This window comes from Sinocyclocheilus grahami, unplaced genomic scaffold (genome assembly GCF_001515645.1).
Source record: "Sinocyclocheilus grahami isolate Dianchi unplaced genomic scaffold, SAMN03320097.WGS_v1.1 scaffold688.1, whole genome shotgun sequence".
Taxonomy (NCBI): domain Eukaryota; kingdom Metazoa; phylum Chordata; class Actinopteri; order Cypriniformes; family Cyprinidae; genus Sinocyclocheilus; species Sinocyclocheilus grahami.
The window spans coordinates 204,245-223,077 of record NW_015505867.1 but is presented as its reverse complement, the minus strand read 5'-3'; the positions used below and the strand labels follow the sequence as shown (position 1 = coordinate 223,077).

General features: G+C 38.2%; 2 protein-coding genes across 3 annotated transcripts in view; both read right to left on the bottom strand.

Annotated features, from left to right (window-relative positions):
* The window catches only part of gsk3ba (glycogen synthase kinase 3 beta, genome duplicate a), a 59,588-nt gene extending 50,388 nt beyond the window's left edge, over positions 1 to 9,200 (bottom strand). For both annotated transcript variants that reach the window (XM_016243349.1, XM_016243350.1), the window contains exon 1: positions 8,344 to 9,200. In XM_016243349.1, the coding sequence (XP_016098835.1) occupies positions 8,344 to 8,431 (88 nt within the window). In that variant the 5' untranslated portion in view covers positions 8,432 to 9,200. The remainder of the gene's footprint in view (positions 1 to 8,343) is intronic.
* A 3,875-nt stretch (positions 9,201 to 13,075) lies between these two features.
* Positions 13,076 to 18,833, bottom strand: part of gpr156 (G protein-coupled receptor 156) — a 14,502-nt gene continuing 8,744 nt past the window's right edge. The window contains exons 5-10 of the mRNA XM_016243348.1: positions 17,790 to 17,900; positions 17,570 to 17,695; positions 17,166 to 17,261; positions 16,293 to 16,529; positions 15,606 to 15,767; positions 13,076 to 14,390 (exon numbers count right to left, since the gene is read on the bottom strand). Coding sequence (XP_016098834.1) covers positions 13,086 to 14,390; positions 15,606 to 15,767; positions 16,293 to 16,529; positions 17,166 to 17,261; positions 17,570 to 17,695; positions 17,790 to 17,900 — 2,037 coding nt within the window. The 3' untranslated portion in view covers positions 13,076 to 13,085. The remainder of the gene's footprint in view (positions 14,391 to 15,605; positions 15,768 to 16,292; positions 16,530 to 17,165; positions 17,262 to 17,569; positions 17,696 to 17,789; positions 17,901 to 18,833) is intronic.

Genomic DNA, 18,833 nt, shown 5'->3' with positions numbered 1-18,833 from the left:
TACATTTGATACTGCATTTCTTAAAGATGATCATTAGATGGTTACCCATACGCGAAATTAGTGCTCTGCATTTAACCCATCCTAAGTGCACAAGTGCACAGCAGTGAACACACACCCGGAGCAGTGGGCAGCCATTTATGCTGCGGCGCCCGGGGAACGGTTGGGGGTTCGGTGCCTTGCTCAAGGGCACCTCAGTCGTGGTATTGAAGGTGGGAGAGAGCGCTGTACATTCACTACTGTACGATTTAAGGAAACTTAAGGAAATTTAAGGTTTTTAGGCCAATTTTATGATACATTTGTAGTGCATATTTTAACTTTTGACAGCATAGGTCACCATCCAGTTTTGCCATATGGAGAAAAGGAGCTCAGACATTGTCTAACATCTCCTTTTGTGTCTCAAAGATGAAAGTAAATAATAAGAGATCAAAAGACAAGAGGGTGAGTACATGAGGACCCATTCTTCATTTCTGTGTTAATTATCTATTTAATAGGGTCGTCAAGGTGCTCAGCAAACATTAAAACATGTTGTGTTTATCAGCAATGCATCAAGTTTAGCATCACCAAATTATTGTATATCTGTCCTTCAAATCTATTGCCAACTGATCTTTCAGTAAACACACTTGACCTGTGAAGTGATATTATATCATATCTGGACACAAAGCATGTTAGAGTTGTTTTGTGAACTTAAGACATGTCATCTTCATATGGTCTTATCAGTGAAAGCATACAACTGCCTGGAAATGAAGGCTATCTGATCATCAACACAAACTGTCCCTGGTAAGAGTACACAGTACCGTTGCATCACATGGCCTACCCTACATCAACACCATTCAAATCTTGCTTTTCTAACACTTACACATGCTTTTATCGCAAAATAAGCTACTATTCTAAGTTTGAATGGCATTTTCAAATTTTGTTCAAAAATTTAAAAAAAAACCTGTGAAAAGAGAACGAGTGTGGAGAATAGTCAATATAGAGTACATGCAATATATGTACAGCTTAGTGAGCCACACCCTGGAGCTGCTTATGGCTCCCTCTTCCCCTTTTACTTCTCAGCTCCCATCCCCCAACACTCGCTGAACTCACGGTATAGAAAAGCGGTGAGGAGCCCCTGGACGAAGATTTCGCCTGAAAAGGCTGTGATCCTAAGCAGGTGGCTTAAACTTTTGCTAAAAGTGCACATTATAGGAGTAATGTGTACTGATATTCTGAATTTACATTACATTTACATACATTTGCAAAGATTTTAATGCACTTTTTATTGACCCACTGCATTTCTTAAAGATGATCATTAGATGGTAACCCATACTCGAAATTTGTGCTCTGCATTTAACCCATCCTAAGTGCACAGCAGTGAACACACACACCATGAACACACACCCGGAGCAGTGGGCAGCTATTTATGCAGCGGTGCCCGGGGAGCGTTGGGGGTTCGGTGCCTTGCTCAAGGGCACCTCAGTCGTGGTATTGAAGGTGGGAGAGAGCGCTGTACATTCACCTACAATCCCTGCCGGTACAAGACTCGAACCCACAACCTTTGGGTTACGAGTCCGACTCTCGAACCATTAGGCCACGACTTCCCCCATAAAATGATCCATAACCTATAACTTTATCTTAGCAATATTAGCCATCCCTAACAGAGAAAGATGAATAATGCCAACTAAGGCCATATGTCTTCTTTACTAGTCTTTACTAGTTTTACAGTTTTTTTTACTAGAGCCTGCTATGTTCTTGTGATTGAACACAACCATCAATCACTAACAAGATAAAAAGAGACACCCAAGAAGAAAATGACCAACGCTCGGCTTTATGCTGTAAAATTAACGTTCATGTTAATGTCCATTTACACAATAATATGGTCGGTCCGCTGGCTTTTAAATGCTAAACAAGGATCTCATTGTCCCTGGACAGCTGCCTTTTCCGGAAAACAAACTGAGAAGAGGGGGTTGGGGGGGGCGATCTGAAGAATCACACGTCCCACTTCAGAACCAGCTGCTATGGCCGACCACTAATGCAGTCTCCTCAGATCAGCTGCCAAGCCACACACATGTGTGCACGCTTGTAAACGAGACAAGCCGTGAGCAAATCTCTTCATGTGCAAGAGAAAAGAACACAACACATACTAAGTGGAGTTCCTTCAAAGTTTTGCGAAAGGGTGGCTTCATTGAAAATACAAAAATCAAGTAGTCCCTTAGTCACAGTGCATGTAAAGTATTTTGTGTGTGCACAGAACGGCATATGAATTGTGAGCACTGGTCTGAACCTACCTTGAAATATATCCTACCATGCCTTCATCACAGCCTAAAGTACTGCCACGTCCATCTTTTTGAAGAACACACCCTTCTCCTCACCCTAGGTAATATCTGACTCATGGGTTCCCTCTTCCAAACCTATACACCACAATTTACTGTCAAAGAGAGAACTATTTGGTTTCAATATATCTGTAAAAACAGAAACCCTGTGTAAAACCTGTTGGAGCACGTCTGTTGAGACTGACATCAGATGTATGACGACATCATTGCTGGCATGTGGCGCCTGGCTTTTCTCGTCTTCAAGATCTCTGCTGAATGGAATCCACACTTAATATCTGTTACTAAGGTGACAATGTCAGATCAATAGACTTCCTCAACAAGAAAACAAAGAACATGGATCTGCGGCACCTAAGCTAAACTTTTAGGTTGGGCCTCGAACCTAAATATGAATTAACAGAAGACTAATAACAACATGAGTCGCATGTAGCAAAATGAACGATTGTTGACTAGGGATAGGGTAAATTAACAGAAGGAATAAATAAGAGATCAAAATAAGAAATATGAATGGATTACTGTACAAGAAAAGAGTGTGAGAGTCTGCATTTCTGTAATATAGCATTTACAATCAGCAGTTTCCCTTTTTGCCTTCAAGCAGTCTGTAAAATGGTCCTGTGGGAGCCTGGTATTTCTCAAAACACTCCCCTGATACGCTCAACTGAATTTACCTAGAAGCAACATACTCAACCTTAAAAAAAAACACACACAAAGACTGCTCAGCAAATGATACTTTCTGGAATTAGTTCAACTGTGAGGATGAATCTCTGAGTGTAGTAATTTACAGGAAAGATAAATGCAACTAAGATGAATACAGTATACAAGGAACAGCTGAAAGACATTTCTGTACACCCCAGTTGACTTATTACATGCAGTAATTTGCAGAACGGGTAAATTAACTGAAAGATAAACTCAATTACATTGGGACTAAGACCCCTTTCCCTGTTATCAAATGCTCATCTTGCTTAAAAAATGCTAATAATTTGATTACACTGTTTAATGCTAAATCATTGTTAAAGGTCAAAATGAACATGAACTTCTCATTCCTAAATTCACTTGTAGAATTTAATTGTCTTTAACAGTATAGAATAAAATGAACATAATGATCAACCTAGGCTACATCCTTAATCAGATTTATGAAGCCAGAAACTATACTTTCATATTTAGATGTTTAACACAAAGGCGTACAGTTCTCAAAGGAGATCAATTTAACTTTTAATTAAGATTCTGAACTGAACAGCAGCTTGTTAAGATCATTTACTTTGGAGTGTGTAACAGTTCATATCTGTTTTGGATTTCTGCACTTTTAAACTCTTCCTGGCATCACACTTGGTAGAGCTCCGACTGTAAGGCACAGTTACTTCTTGTTGATGGTTTCATGAGATTGAGAGACAAGATCTCCTGTGATGTGTGAGACAAAGGCTAAGCTAAGCATATAAGCTATGAGAACTTTTGTGGCTTTTCTGAATGAATGGCATGTCATCAAAATGAACTGCGGTAAACTTCCTGAAGCACACCGTCAATCAACCGAAAATAGCACATTTCACTGGTTTACTCCCTCTCAGGAACAAAGAGCTAACATTAGATCCTGCATAAGTGCTCCATACATTGTGGCAAGAGCTCAACAATGTACATGAATTTCCTGTTGAAATTTAATGTCACATACTGTAAAAACCAAACTTAGGGTTTCTAAGAATGTCTAAATCCACATTATTTCCAGTTCTCACTCAACCAAACGTTTAAGGTACTGTATGCATTTTTGCAACCATAAATGGCTAATTGTTTGTTACAATGTAAAAATGAATTCCAATTCGCACAATGTAAGGGTTATATTTATAGAGCGCATGAAAAGGTTTGGCATACACAATTTTCTTTACAGTGCCATTTCCTTTTGAAACAGGAAGTAAGGACAGAAAAAAAAGTCCTCACCTATTTCAATAATGTCTAAGCTAATGTGTGACTTTCGTTTAACATCATGTATTAATAATCATGCAATGCCAATATTGAGTCCAACCCTCTACACTGCGACTAAATCACTCGCATATGCGACTAAATCTTCACTCTGGCGACTAAATGATGTCTAATATTAGCCAACTGCTAATAAATTCTCAGATTTTACTCGCCAGTGTGTGAGTTGGAGGCGAAGTATAAGTTTAGCTCAGATACATTTTCACTCGCCGAACACTCTCTGAACATCAGAACATCTCTCCGCCAAGCGATCTGTGCTGTTTTTCAGTTCATCTGAATGGACGTGCAACGCACAGCGTACCGTAACCTCTAGTGTGAAGGCGCGCGACTCGCCGTCGCTTTGTTTCACACACACGCAGCGAGAGGGAGAGAGAGAATTGACGCGCTAGCTATGCGCGCTACATGTAAACGATATTCTTTGGAATTCTTCCGCTTTTAAGAACTTCTCCGGTAGTGGGCGGGACTTATGCACAAACGGCAATCTCATTGGCTGGCGCTCACCTATTATCGTCCCTGTTTTGATTTCAGCAAATCAGTTCGAGCGAACGCACACAACCGGATTAATATTCATGAATCCAGTAGCTCATTAATCCTTGGTGCGTTTTATATTGTATCATTATCTTATCAGCATTTTTGTTAGCTTTTCCCCAGTTTTTTTTGTTTTTACAGAAACACTGCATGACCAAAAAAGCACCAGCACCAGTCTGAAGTTCAGTTAAAATGACTAAAATGCATTCATACATGGTTATCAAGTTTTAATTCTAATTACAAAAGTTCTATCATTAAATAACATTGATTATCATATTATAATGCTTGACTGACTGATGTTAAGAGTGTACTTTCAGATATTTATAAAACTGTGCCATTTCACAAACAAACAAACATATATATATGTATGTGTATGTTTATGTGTGTATGTGTACATGTGTGTGTGTGTGTGTGTACATATGTATATATTTATCAGTCTGGCGAGTAAACAAAAAAATTTACTAGCCAATGGCGATTCAATCGCCAAGGTGTTCGTAGAGGGCTGGAGTCCCAAAAGCGGTTTTGAGCACTAGAAAAAAACACTGATCAACCTCAAATGTATAAAGCTAACAGACCAGGGACCCGCTTCAGAAAGGAGGTTAAGTGAAAACTCTGAGTATGTTAACTCTGAAATGAGGGAAACTCTGGGTTTTCCGTTTCAGAATGGGAGGTATGTCAAACCCGAGAAAGCGGGTTAAGTCAAGCCCGTTTCTGAAAGAGGGGTAACTTATACTCAGAGTCAGTTACCAGTCAAAATAGGGGGATAGGTTAAATAGGGGGAGAAGACCAACAGCAGCTGTTGCCATGGTGAACCGTAATATCAGAGCTCCATTGATCATGGCTTTTCATTGTCGTGGTGCATGCGCTAAACTCAGTCAGCCTACTCAGAGTCGATTGAACTAACTCGATTCAGCTGTTCTGAAACCGAAACTCAGAGTAAGTCAACTCAGAGTTGGTTGAACCTCCTTATTGAAACGGGCCCCTGGACTATAATTTTTGATGTGGTCTTTAAGTCCACACATCTCTGGAGTTTTAGTATGTTGACAAAATGCAATATTTGGCAAAACGGTTTAAAGAAAAAGGGACAATTTCTATACTCGTCATTGCTGCTGAAGCAATGATGCCTCCATTCCATCAGTTACTGTTATATGCTACTTGTGATTGCAAAAGAAGGTATGGATGTACAAGGTACAAGGAGGTGTGCTGAGGGTGCAGGAAAGCTTCCAAACATCCACAGAAGCTAACAGAGCCAGATGATAATGGAGTGGGGTAAAAGGTGACACCCACCATACCCGAATGCACAGAGAGAGGTGAAAGAGAATGTTTTACATTGCTGCGGGATGCCGTTTTGGACAGCTAAAAATTAACTCCGATCTGATCAATTGGGCGAATAAAAATTAAAACGCATGTGCTGAAAGTCTGACTAAATTTGTTCCTTGCACTTTGTAATGTAGTCTTTGATCTCATAACTTAGTCAACGTGAAATGTTGTTCACAACAATAATTTTACATAATCCGACTTTTGTAGGACGGGACTTAATTTTATCCATCAGGAATTGATTGGATCAGGTAAAGTTGGCCCTACATTTAAAGGGAGGAGTTAAGAAGAGAGACATCAGCCGAGAGGTAAAGACATTTTACTGGAAGAGCACATAATTACATTTTGATAAAAGATTGCCAGATCGCCAAGACAAATTATGGAATAATATTTAGCAAATTATTCTTTCACATTAAGATCAGGAACATTAATTTAGAAAGTGAATAGGGTCGATTTTGACTTCATGTTGACTAAGTGAACAATGCTGTATTATATCCAAAAATAACTTGCTATAGCTGCACTGTGAATGAAAAAAAAAGTTGTAATATAGCAATGAAGTTTGAGAAAATGCATCTGAACGGGCACATACCTTTTTGGGTCAAGTGTGTATAGTTTTAGAGGCTGGCTTAACAACCACTACTTAATTCAACCGCATTTAAAAAGAAACGTACAGTGCTGTCAATCCAGACACTTTAAAGCACTTTTATCTAAACATTTTATATAATAACTGGTTCTTCTGTAGGGTTAGTTAAATAAATAAATAGTTTAAGCATTGTACAAGGTAATGAAACTTTTTTTTTCAGTTTCAGTAGTAACTATTCATTAGATACTATTAGATACGCATTACAATTATGGCTAGAATCTGTTCAATTTGTAACTGATACCTATTCATTTGTTATTTTTTATTTGCTAACTGTCATGATCCTACTTTTTTTTAAATTTCATTGAATTTTATTAGGATCTGTTCACATATTATCTATTTCCAACTAGTATGTATTTCTATTTCAGATTTACTAATAATTATACGTTAAGGACTTGGGGTGGGCAATATACCAGTAGACATGATAAACCTGTAGAAATTTGTCAGCTGGTAGCGATTTTGAATTATAGTCTCGATCATGGTTTTGAACTAATTAAATCTAGCATTTGCTCTAGTTTTTATAACGCTAATTTGAATAGACCCTAGTATCCGTTTATTAGACCACATCTCAAGGCTTCTAATAACATTTAAACATCTTAGTAATAAGTAGCAATTCTAACTAGTCAAAAATAAAATAAATAAATACAAATATCTAGATCTACAAGTGACTTCTGGCATAGTGTCTCATAAACAGATACAAATATCTAATATACTAATAAAGCTAGAATAACAACTGGAATACATAGTAGTTGGGAGCTTGGAGACCAAAAAAAAAAAGTTATAACTAAACCACAGTATTTTTTTTTATTAAAATGTTTTACTCAACCACTATCAATTACAAAATGTACAATTTGTTACCAGTAGCATTACTGGTCACTTGGGACAGTCATTAGTAGCAAATGAATAACTACTTGATGTAATATATATAGGTTAAGTAACTAAACGAATAGATACTAGTGAAGTTGAAAAAGTTAGTCAGTATTTGATCACTTAATTTTGACAAATGAATGCTAGAAACATTAAAACAAGCTAGTCACGATCGAATTATGTAGTACTTAAAAAAGCTCTAGTAGGCTACCAAATAAAAATACATGTATTATTAATTAATATGCATCATTAATATCTGTACTGGATAAATAGTAATAATGTAAGTCCATAATATGAAACAGATGCAATTTTTTTTTAAAGAAAATGATATGGCGAGCTGCTGTCAGTCTGGACTCCGTGGCTGTTCATCTCCAGACTGATTCAGTCTCCTGCACTATCAAGACCTTATATTAAAACGCACAATAGTTCACTCGCCACCAACCTGCCCTGAATCAGTGGCAGTCATACCCGTATAACCCATGGCAGGGCCCTGTATCGGTTCGACTGTGGGATAAAGCACGCTGACCGATTTAAAATGGGGCACGTCGTATTTCACCCAAAGGTGACACTTGAAGGCACTCAAATCTCTGCTCATGTGCCTGACTGGCTCGATGCGCCCATTCTCGGTTATTAAAGCGACCAGGTTAGGTCAACAGCACGAGCAGCCTCGCCATAGCACCAAAAGCAGATTTCCCGGCGTCCAAAAATGATACTTACTGCTGACTTTCATGCTGCCGAAAGCCGACGGCTGCGGCACTGGCTTGCAGCTCTCTGCGAAGGAGGTGGTTCTGGGCCGACCGGACATTTCCCAATCCGAACTCCCACGCGCCTCTCAGAGTAAAATACGACTGCTAGTCTTGAACGAATCCGTTTCGACCCGCGGGAAGCAGTTTGTCTGCGACTTAAATAAGAAGGAAACCGGGCGAAAGCGGCTCGGCTGTCCGGGGTCCCTTCGAGATCGTTTTCCTCAGTGAGCTCTCAAGCGTCTCGCTAGCTGTGACTATCAGTGAAGCTTCAGGGATGAAACCTCTGATAAACTCGCTCGTGAACTAAGGCGCTCATGAAATTGGCCTTTTCCCAGTTTCCCTCGAACAAAACCCACCGACACTCGTCTCTTTCTCTGACCGGAACAGAGATTTACACAAAGAACAGAGTCTACGGTGTCTAAAACACCCTCAAAACGCTGAGAAATTGGAGTGGTTTTTCATCACCCTTCAGTATTGTTCATATACTGAGGAGGAGACTCGGCGACCCAGTAGCACCAGCCATGGCGGCTTCCTTGCTCTAACCAACGAGACGAGTGAGAATTTTCCAATTGCCCAATTTCAAGACTGCTATCCTCGGCCGCTCCGACCCGCTTAACTCCATGCACACGGATGACCGAATAAGAAATCCCAAATGTACACGGGTAGCTCAAGAAACGAGCCAAACGTGCGGTTCCGCAAGGAAACGGCGATAAGAATCCCCTCGGTAATTCAGAAAAGTCCTTTTCTATCTCTTCTCCGTCCGTCGGTGTGTGCTCGTTCTCTTTGTCACTCCGACCGATGGCCGTAAACTGCGCTGTGTGCGCAAGAGCGGTAATGGAGCTGAACGGGAGCACAGACGGGGCTACGCCACACCGCTGCGTCAAGAATCGGAAAATGTGAACGCGCGGGACGGCGCCAGCCAATCCAGCGCCTTTCCTCGTAGATGGGCGGGGCGACGGCGAGACACTCAGCCAATCGAATGCGTGAGTCCGCGGAACACATGGTGTAATTTGGCAACCTGTGTTCTGCAACCGCGGATGAAGCGCGGAAGTCGGAAGTGGGCGGGCGCGTGGAAAGACTGATTGTAAAATCATCCAATAAGCGTAGCTAAGGAAACGACACGGGCCAATCGTGAAGAAGCATCAAAGGCGTAAAAGTAGCCAAGCTACACTGTTGCTGGTCAGCTGAGCTCCTGTGGTCTATTCCTTGACCTGGCGCTTTTGCCATTCGTAAAAAAATACATAAATAAATAAAAGCGTTGCCATGCGTACAGTGTAATGTAGGCTACATATCATTCACGTCTATCATCAATTTTGATTCTAATTATGTAATTAGAGCCTCAGCACAATGTAATGTGTCTAGTTCCTTTTGAGCTACAAAAAATAATATGCATGTTGCAAATTTTAAAAAGTATTTTAATAAAAAAAGAGTATAGTATTAAATTAGATTCAAGCTCAGCCACTTGAACTTTATGAATTTTAACTTAGGCTATTTTACACAGGAGAATTGTCAGGATGGATACAGTCGTCACAAAAAGACTTTAACATGTAGCTACTTTAAAGGAAGAACCCTAATCCTCCAGAATAATTTATATGTATATATATATATATATTTTTTTTTTTTTTTTTTTTTTGCATCCAATTTATACAACATTTTGCCCAATATATGCTTAGGTCAGCAAGACTCGGTAAGATTGGCAGTGAATGTGCATCTTATACTGTGCTGAAAAGAGAGGTGTTTCAGTAGCATCACAACGCTAAGACAGCAGAATTACTGTGACCTTTTAACTCTAGAGCAGGGGTAGGCAAGTTCGGTCCTAGAGAGCCGCAGTCCTGCAGAGTTCAGCTCCAACCCTAATCAAACACACCTGAACAAGCTAATCAATGTCTTCAGGATTACTAAGGCTATAGGCAGGTGAGCTTTTTTTTCAGGGGGGGAGCTGAACTCTGCAGGACTGCGGCTCTCTAGGACCGAACTTGCCTACCCCTGGTGTAGTTCAAACAAAACTGCTATGTCATTCACAAGTGTGTCTGGCTCTTACATACAAGCAGTTCCATTCTGAAACATGTTCTATATTAAAACTGTGTCTGACATTACTAGCAGGTTGATGACAGATGTGGGGCAGTTTTAAAAGCTCAAATGAACAGTTTATCAATAGTTGCGTTTGTATGAGTTGGTTCATTCATTCGTACAGGTTTGCGTACATTTAGCATTGCATCGTTGCACACCAATGGATCCTCTGTAGTGAATGGGTGCCACACCATTATATTTTTATAGTAAATACTGATTTTGAAATTTGACGAACAACTATCCTACCATGTTGGCTTTGTCCTATTCTTTGACCTGTGACGTACTAAGAACAATCAGGAAAACAATTTACTGGGGTGTTGTTAAATAAGTTGTCTGCCATTTTTACTTTTTATTTATTTATTTTTACTTTTAGAAGCTTTTAAATGCAGTCTTATGCATTAGCAAATTGTTTGAAGGTTTTCATTTAACATTACACTTTTTGCCTACTATAGCAGGGAAGTATAAATATCCAAATGCAAGGATGATGTACATAACATAGGAGTGTTTCAGCTAAAAATGACTGCACATTCCTGCAGTGGACTTGCATAACTCAGCATACAACATAATTGCTTATTTACATGTTGTAGATGGGCAGATTCTCTCTTTCCCCCGGCCATCAACATTATTGTGGTTTTTAGAACTACAGTGCATGTTTTATTGTAACCATTGTACTGTACATCCTGTATGTTATGCAGAATGTTTCACAATGTCTGCACTTCGAAATCACTCTTTTCTGTGATGTGATCTTGCTGCTTTGAGAATATTTTACAATGATGTTTCACAAATAGCCCTACAACTGCAATAGAACATGTGATGCAAATAATGCAAGTTCTTTTTTCCTTAATGCAAATACTTCCTTGGGCAAGTGTGGATGTGTGTTTGCACACATGCACATATGTATATATACAGTTGTACACACATCTATTCACATGCACATACAAAGATAAACACACATCTCATCAATTACATTCAGTATTTTAGTATCTGTATGCAATCATGTTCATGTGTTTGTACTGTAGATGTTCATAGCTTACTAAGAGAGATTCAATAACAGACTTAGGTTCATAGAGAAAACATGTTTACAAGAGGGACACATAGATACAAACATTCACACATACTAAAATATTTACATAAATGCAATACATGCAAAAATAAAAAAACACTGTTTAAACAAATAACGATGCAGCTCAAGTTCTTCAGTCACATTTCCTCCTTAGAGTTTAAATTAGATAAATATGGAGATAAACAAATATATAACAGCCTCGGTAAACATAGAACCTCTATAAAAACTCCACACACACAGCAAAAAGAATAGCCAAAAAAAGTACTATATTAAAACCAACGCAATGACTATGGAATGTTTTATGTAGCAAAAAAAATAAAACATTTTAATATTGCAAGAAAAAAGAGTTATCAATTGGAAAGATTTAATTTCTAGGAGAGCCTACTGAATATCACAGGACTGTAAAAGCAAATTGAAATGATCAATGCACTTAGTAAGAATTCAATAGAAAACAATAGAAAACACATTAAAAGCTAACTTCACAATTGATTGTTTTGATTAGTTTTTTGTTTTGTTTTGTTTTTACAATATTTGCATTGCCAATTTCCTCATGTAATCTCTCTTTTAGGCTACACAGCTTTTCTAAATAAATTATAAATAGGATTTTAAAAATCAGCCATAACCTACAATTTTGATTTAGAAATTTTTGAAATGCATAAAAAGTTTATGGATATTCCTGAAACTGTATATAATAGCTTTCTTGAAGAAATGTCTTGGTATTGGCTCACTTTCCATCTTCACTTACTCAAATGGCTAATTTTCATTATTTATGCTAATCAGAGGAGAGGTAAGCAAGACCCCCATTTTATGGCCCAGTACATTAAGTTTTTTCCTTTTCATAATATACATTTTATTACTAAAAATGTGATCAATCAAATTAATAAAATGTGTGTATACATCTCCATAGTTTTCAAACATATTTTTCAATGTTAAAAAAACACAGTATTCCAGATTATACCAGATTCAGTTTGACATCTGAAAACCTGAACCTTGCCAAAAAGAAAAGAAAAAAGAAAATACTGACCTTGAATCACAGAGTTTGTTTTGTTTTTGTTTTTAGAATTTAGCTATTAATGGGACATTTTTTATTAACCATCCAAGATATTTTTTACTTCAGACACCACCAAAAATGCCTAAATACATTTTTAATAATAATGGCCATCATAGAAGAGGGGTATTCAAGTCTGTATGAAGTGCATTTTTAACATACAGGGTTCAAATGTTTGGAATGATTAAGATTTTTTTAGATAAAGTAGTTTTTAAAATAACTTTTCTATTCAAATATATATATAAAAAAAGCATTCTGTGATGCAAAGCTGAATTTTCAGCATCATTGCTCCAGTCTTCAGTGCCACATGATCCTTCAGAAATCATTATAATATGCTGATATTACAATATTACTGTTTTACTGTATTTCTGATAAAGAATTTAGAAAATATTTTTGAAATAAATGCAGCCTTGCTGAGCATAAGAAACTTCTTTCAAAAAACTTCTTACAGTAGTTTATATCTGAATAATTAAAATCCAGACAAAACAAAAAGAGCACCACTTCAAATACAAACAGTGGATGTGCTGTCTGTTCATACAAAGGTTGGTTTAAGGTCCATTTTAAAGTTTACAGCAGGATGTGCTGACTTGTAGAAGTCCTCATCCTCGCTGTCAGAGGTCCCTGAGGTGAGGCTGTCTGTGGAGTCGTAGAGCTGATGACAGGCCCTGCAGTAGGGGCGCTGGTAGTAACAGTAGTCCTCTGAGCTGCTGGAGTCTGAGTCGGAGTAGTCATATGGCTCCTCTGAGTGTTTAACCCCCTCTATCAGTCCAGCAGAGGCAGGCTGAGGAACCTGTCCTGTGAAAGGCGTAATGGAGCATTTGTGAGAAGGACATTCCCAACTCTCCTGTCCCAAGCCACATCGAGCCTGTGCTTTCTCACCCCTTCTCCTCCTCTTTCCCTTATGCCACAAGTCTTGTCTTTGAGAGTCATCGTCCCTCAACTGTCCATGGTCCGGTAGTGCTGGTGCCCTCCTCCGCCCTGGAGGAACCGAGCCTGGAAAATAGTAAGGGGGAGGTACACCTCTTGAGGAGTAAAAAGGAGGTCTACGTTTACGCATGGCATAGGGTGAGATGGTGGGGAAGAAGAACTGTAGAGGAGATCGAGGAGAAAGAGTCGTGCTCAGTTCATCTGGATTGAGGGACGCCCGGTCGTGGGACTTGGCTGAGCTACTTACAGCATCCACACTCAGGTCCTGCAAGATCTCCACCAGCTGCTCATTAGTTACAAAACCTTGTCGTCCTGTCGGTGACATGGCGGGAAGCTCAACAGAAGCCGATGGCACTGGAGACTCAACCTGTGGTGAACTACATCGAGCGGGACCTAGTGGAGAGGAACCCTGGGCTAAATTGGTTCGATCCGAAGGCACATCTAGTGGCTTCTCCGAAATCTCTTTTCCAAGACCTGAGTTTCTGAGATTGTTCATGGTTGGAACTTCTTCTTCTGTGTTTCCATTCAGACTCACAACCTGAGAGACCTCATTGGAAGAGTTATCTTGAGGAGGTGAATACCTCAGGTGTGATGGTGAAGACAGAGGAACTTCCGTAGCTACTGGACCTTCAGAGGATGTTTGCTGTGAGGTAGTGTGAGCGGGAAGTGGTGGAGGAGGCACATAGGGAGGTGGAGCAAGAGCTCTGGTGGGAGCAACTTCTGAGTATTTCATTAGAAGAAGAGTTGGAGAATCAGGAGATACCACTGTTGTTTGGGTGGAGGTGGAGTTGAGGTTAGTGTTGGAGGAGTCCATTTCTCCATCCAAGGGGTGGCTAGCAGTCATCAGTTTGAGCAGCTTGTCCTTGGCATTGTTCACTTGTTCCTGTAGGCTATCAATAACAGCATTCTTCTGCAAATATGGAGAACACATGGGAAAAATGGTTTAAAACCTCATCACCCTAATCACTTTCATTATCTAGAACGACTCAGTTCACTAAGTAGGTGTAGGGGTTAGGTGCCAATTTTACAGGATGTGAGATCACAAAGGAGTGCCTTAAGGAAATGTAAAACAAAGGATCCAGCCTCACTCATGGAGTAGTGACGCAAAACACACTGCTGTCCACACCCAACGCTGGAATTCATCATCACACACTTACTAACCAGTAATCACTGTGTGGACAAAACTAGTTCCATCGCTTTACTCAGATCAGTGTAATCAAATGAACTCAAAGATTTCATGTTGGTTTGACCTATCTATCTATCTATCTATCTATCTATCTATCTATCTATCTATCTATCTATCTATCTATCTATCTATCTATCTATCTATCTATCTATCTATCTATCTACCTATCCGTCTGTCTGTCTGTCTGTCTGTCTGTCTATCTATCATCCGTCCGTCCGTCCATCCATCCATCCATCGATCTATCTATCATCTATCTGTCTGTCTGTCTGTCTGTCTATCTATCTATCATCTATCTGTCTGTCTGTCTGTCTATCTATCTATCTATCTATCTATCTGTCTGTCTGTCTGTCGATCAGTGAGTAGTTCTGTCTATCTACCCACCTGCCTGTCTAGTTGTCAATCCAGAATACCATTCAGAACCAAGCAGAACACCCTGGCAACTACACAGTATTTTGTATTCAAATACATATGGCTTAAACAATCTTTAGATTACTGTATTTATTTTTTTTTAACTTTTTTTAAGTCAACATTTCAAACACAAATTTTCTTTATTTAGTTTTAGAATTAAGACACATGTAAAGGTCCAATGTATACTGTGAGCATGGAGGGATGTGTTTGCCATGTGTGCACACTAATGTCAAGTGGACCTTTGTTTTTGAGCTGCCAATCATTCACACATGCGCAGTTGTCCTCGCAAACAGAAAAACTGGGCTATGTGCGGACATTAGAAGACTGGAGCTTATGACGAAAATTCAATCACACGTGGGTCTGTGAGATGACACAGAATGTGGACAAGCAAAGTATACTGTGGGCTTTAGAAAAACACATCTCTCTACTTTGTGGTGTGTATGCTATATATATACTAAAAGGAAGAAAAATAAAGTGAAAAGTGCATCACTTTGCTTTGAATAACAATGAAAATGTAATAATTATTGTTACCTCACTGATGAGTCTTTTCATTGAGTCATTTTCTCCAAGTAGATAATAGATCTCATCCTCGCTGTACATGGAGTGTGTGGTCTTGCTGGGACTACTGAAGTATTTGGCCATTTGACTGGAGTGAGAGTTTGTCTCCTCTTCAAACTGCCTCCACTGGATCAACTAAAGGGACGAATAATAATAATGAGATGTACATACAGCAAGGGTATCAAATTATTTACATTATTGTACATACATTAGTGTTTTTTGCTGATGTTCAGTTACTGAATGATTTAGTTATTGTGCAATTTTCTTTTGGTATTTGGTCAGGTATATTATAAGGCCTGTGTGACTCATTGATCAAATGTTTCCTTTTTATGCCAGCCTTTTTAGCTTAACCAGACACACACACACTCATAATACACAGATGCAGAGCTCTTTGGTTCTGATTACTGGTGTAATATTATCCAAAATCCACACTGTCATAAAGAGCTGACATTAGCAGTGTCCTCTCCAAACGTACATGACACATTGTGTAAACACATTTGATGTTTGATGCTGACTCATCACCCGCTTCTTCTCCTGTGCTAGATTTATCGACCGGTTGTACATCAACATAAGCCTCTTGATTAAGTTTTTTCAGACCAGAAACACCAGAAGTGTGATTGCAAATCACAAAACATTGCCAGTGAATTTATTGGGACGTACTTGAGGTACAAACAGTAGACAGTTTATGGCCACTGTGCAGATGAAGATGGCTCCAGACACTACACTGTAGACCACATTGGGCCAGGCGTTCAGGTAAAGAGAGACAGGTACGGCCACAGCGCTCGATATGGTAACCAGACAGACAGCACCTATGATGGTCATAGACTGGTTTACTGGAGGTAAGCTCACATTGCTTGTCAGGCCGGCAAGATAGGTGCTGTACAGGAGGAGGCTGCCCTGCAAAACAGCAAAGAGAGCCAGTGTAAAGCAAGACAAATAGATTCACTACTGTGAAGCATATAAACTATATATACAGTATATATATATATATATATATATATATATATATATATATATATATATATATATATATATATATATATATATATATATAATATATATATATATATATATATATATATATATATTTATATATATATACTTACTGTATATATATATATACATATACATATAGTGCATGGGAATCTGATGTCTCTTTATTTTACCCCAATACCAAAATAATAAAATATATAATTATTATAAAATAATATAAAAATACTATAAAATATAAACATATATAAAATGTTTAAAAATATTTCAATATAAATGATTTAATATTTATAGAAAAATAATTATTACAAATTAATTCTCATTACTGTAACGCATCCAGATACTACTATTCAAAGGTTTCAGGTCTGTAAGATTTATTGATGTTCCTGAAAGAAGTCCATTATGCTCACTAGGCTGCATTTATTTTAAAACAAAAAAAATATTGGTGTGATTAATATTATTGCAATGTTTATTACAACGTTTTGATTTTAATATATTTAATGTAATGTTATTGATTCCTGTGAAGGCAAATCTGAAGTTTACCTTAAGCACAGAGAGCAGGATTACCCACAGGTCCGAGTAGAGAGAAGAGCAGGAGTCCAACTGGGACAGAGAGTAGGATGCATCCCGCTCCACTACCTGACCAAAAAACAACAACAACAAAAATACTTTACATGCCATAAATGATTTGAGCTTGCATCAGTTATCCTTTTAATGGCTCTTTATATCCCTCTATTTTTAAATAATAGCTGTGAGGCTTCAAAAATTTATTATGATTTCCTTGCTTTAAGTATGCAATTCGATTTTGAGCAAATGTGTCTCTTTTACAGAACTATTACATAATTTTTCAAGGCTTGAAATACAGTGCACAAGTTACATGGACTACCTCTATAGTGAGGCTTTTTTTAACTAGAGCTATGTGAAAATTCTTTAAAAAGTGGGCCTACCTTCACCAAAGCACTAATAGAGCGAGAGCACTTGATCGGATCCGTCAGACCCCATGCTGCTAGAACAACAACATCCACTAGGACCAGCAGAGCAACCAAACCCATCAGCTGGATGTCTCTAATAATCTGAAACACAACCGAACAAAGCACTATGGTGAAGCCAGCGATATCAACCAATGATTCATAGCCTGTTCATACACAAACATATATTACAGCTCACCACTCTCTTGTCTGGCACACGCTGAGTGAAGACTCTGTAGAGCCGCCATGTTTTCCCAAGAATGGGGCCAAACACCAGAGAGCTGCCGATACACAGTGTCCACATCCGCGCCTGTGATGGAAATTGAGACGGTTCAGAAAGAGATACATATATTTAATGCAAGAACAGCTTTTAACCATACAAATCATGATACTGTTTGTTTTGTTCAACTGAACCTGGAACTCATTTAAATCCACAATGAAGTCTAAAAACAGGACATCAAATAACTTGTTAAACTACAGAGCTCAACAATAAGGATGACCTGCTGCGAGTTTCAATCATCACTGAAAATCATAATGCCTTGGTAACTAAAATATTTGGTTGTCTCTCATGTATTCTACATTGCTGATGAAAATTCTGCTGATTTGTCACCAAGACAATGTTTATGCATTTATAGAGTTATATACAGATTTTTTTTTTTTACAAATGACAAAATACACTAACATTCTAAATAATACACTAATATTGTGAAATATCTGTACAATTTGAAATAACTGTTTTCTATTTGAATATTTATGTAAAATGTAATTTATTCCTGTGATGCAAAGCTGAATTTTCAGCATCATTACTCCAGTCTTCAGTGTCACATGATCCTTCAGAAATAATAATAATAATTATTATAAGTAATAGCGATTAATAAAAAATAATAGTTGTTCTGCTTAATATTCTTTGTGAAATCTGTGATAGATTTTTTCAGGATTCTTTGATGAATAAAAAGTTCAAAAGAACAGCATTTATTTGAAATAGAAATATTTTGTTACATAAATATTTTTACTGACATTTTTGAAAAGTTTAATGTGTCCTTGTTGAATAAAAGTATTAATTTATTTTTTAAAAAATCTTACTGACCCCAAACTTTTGAACATATTTTTTTTCTTTTTTGAAACCACTGCTAATCCATTCAAAACAGCAACACACACACACACACACACACACACACACACACACACACACACACACACACACAGACATGTAGCGAGACAGTGCGGGAGAACACCCAAAAAA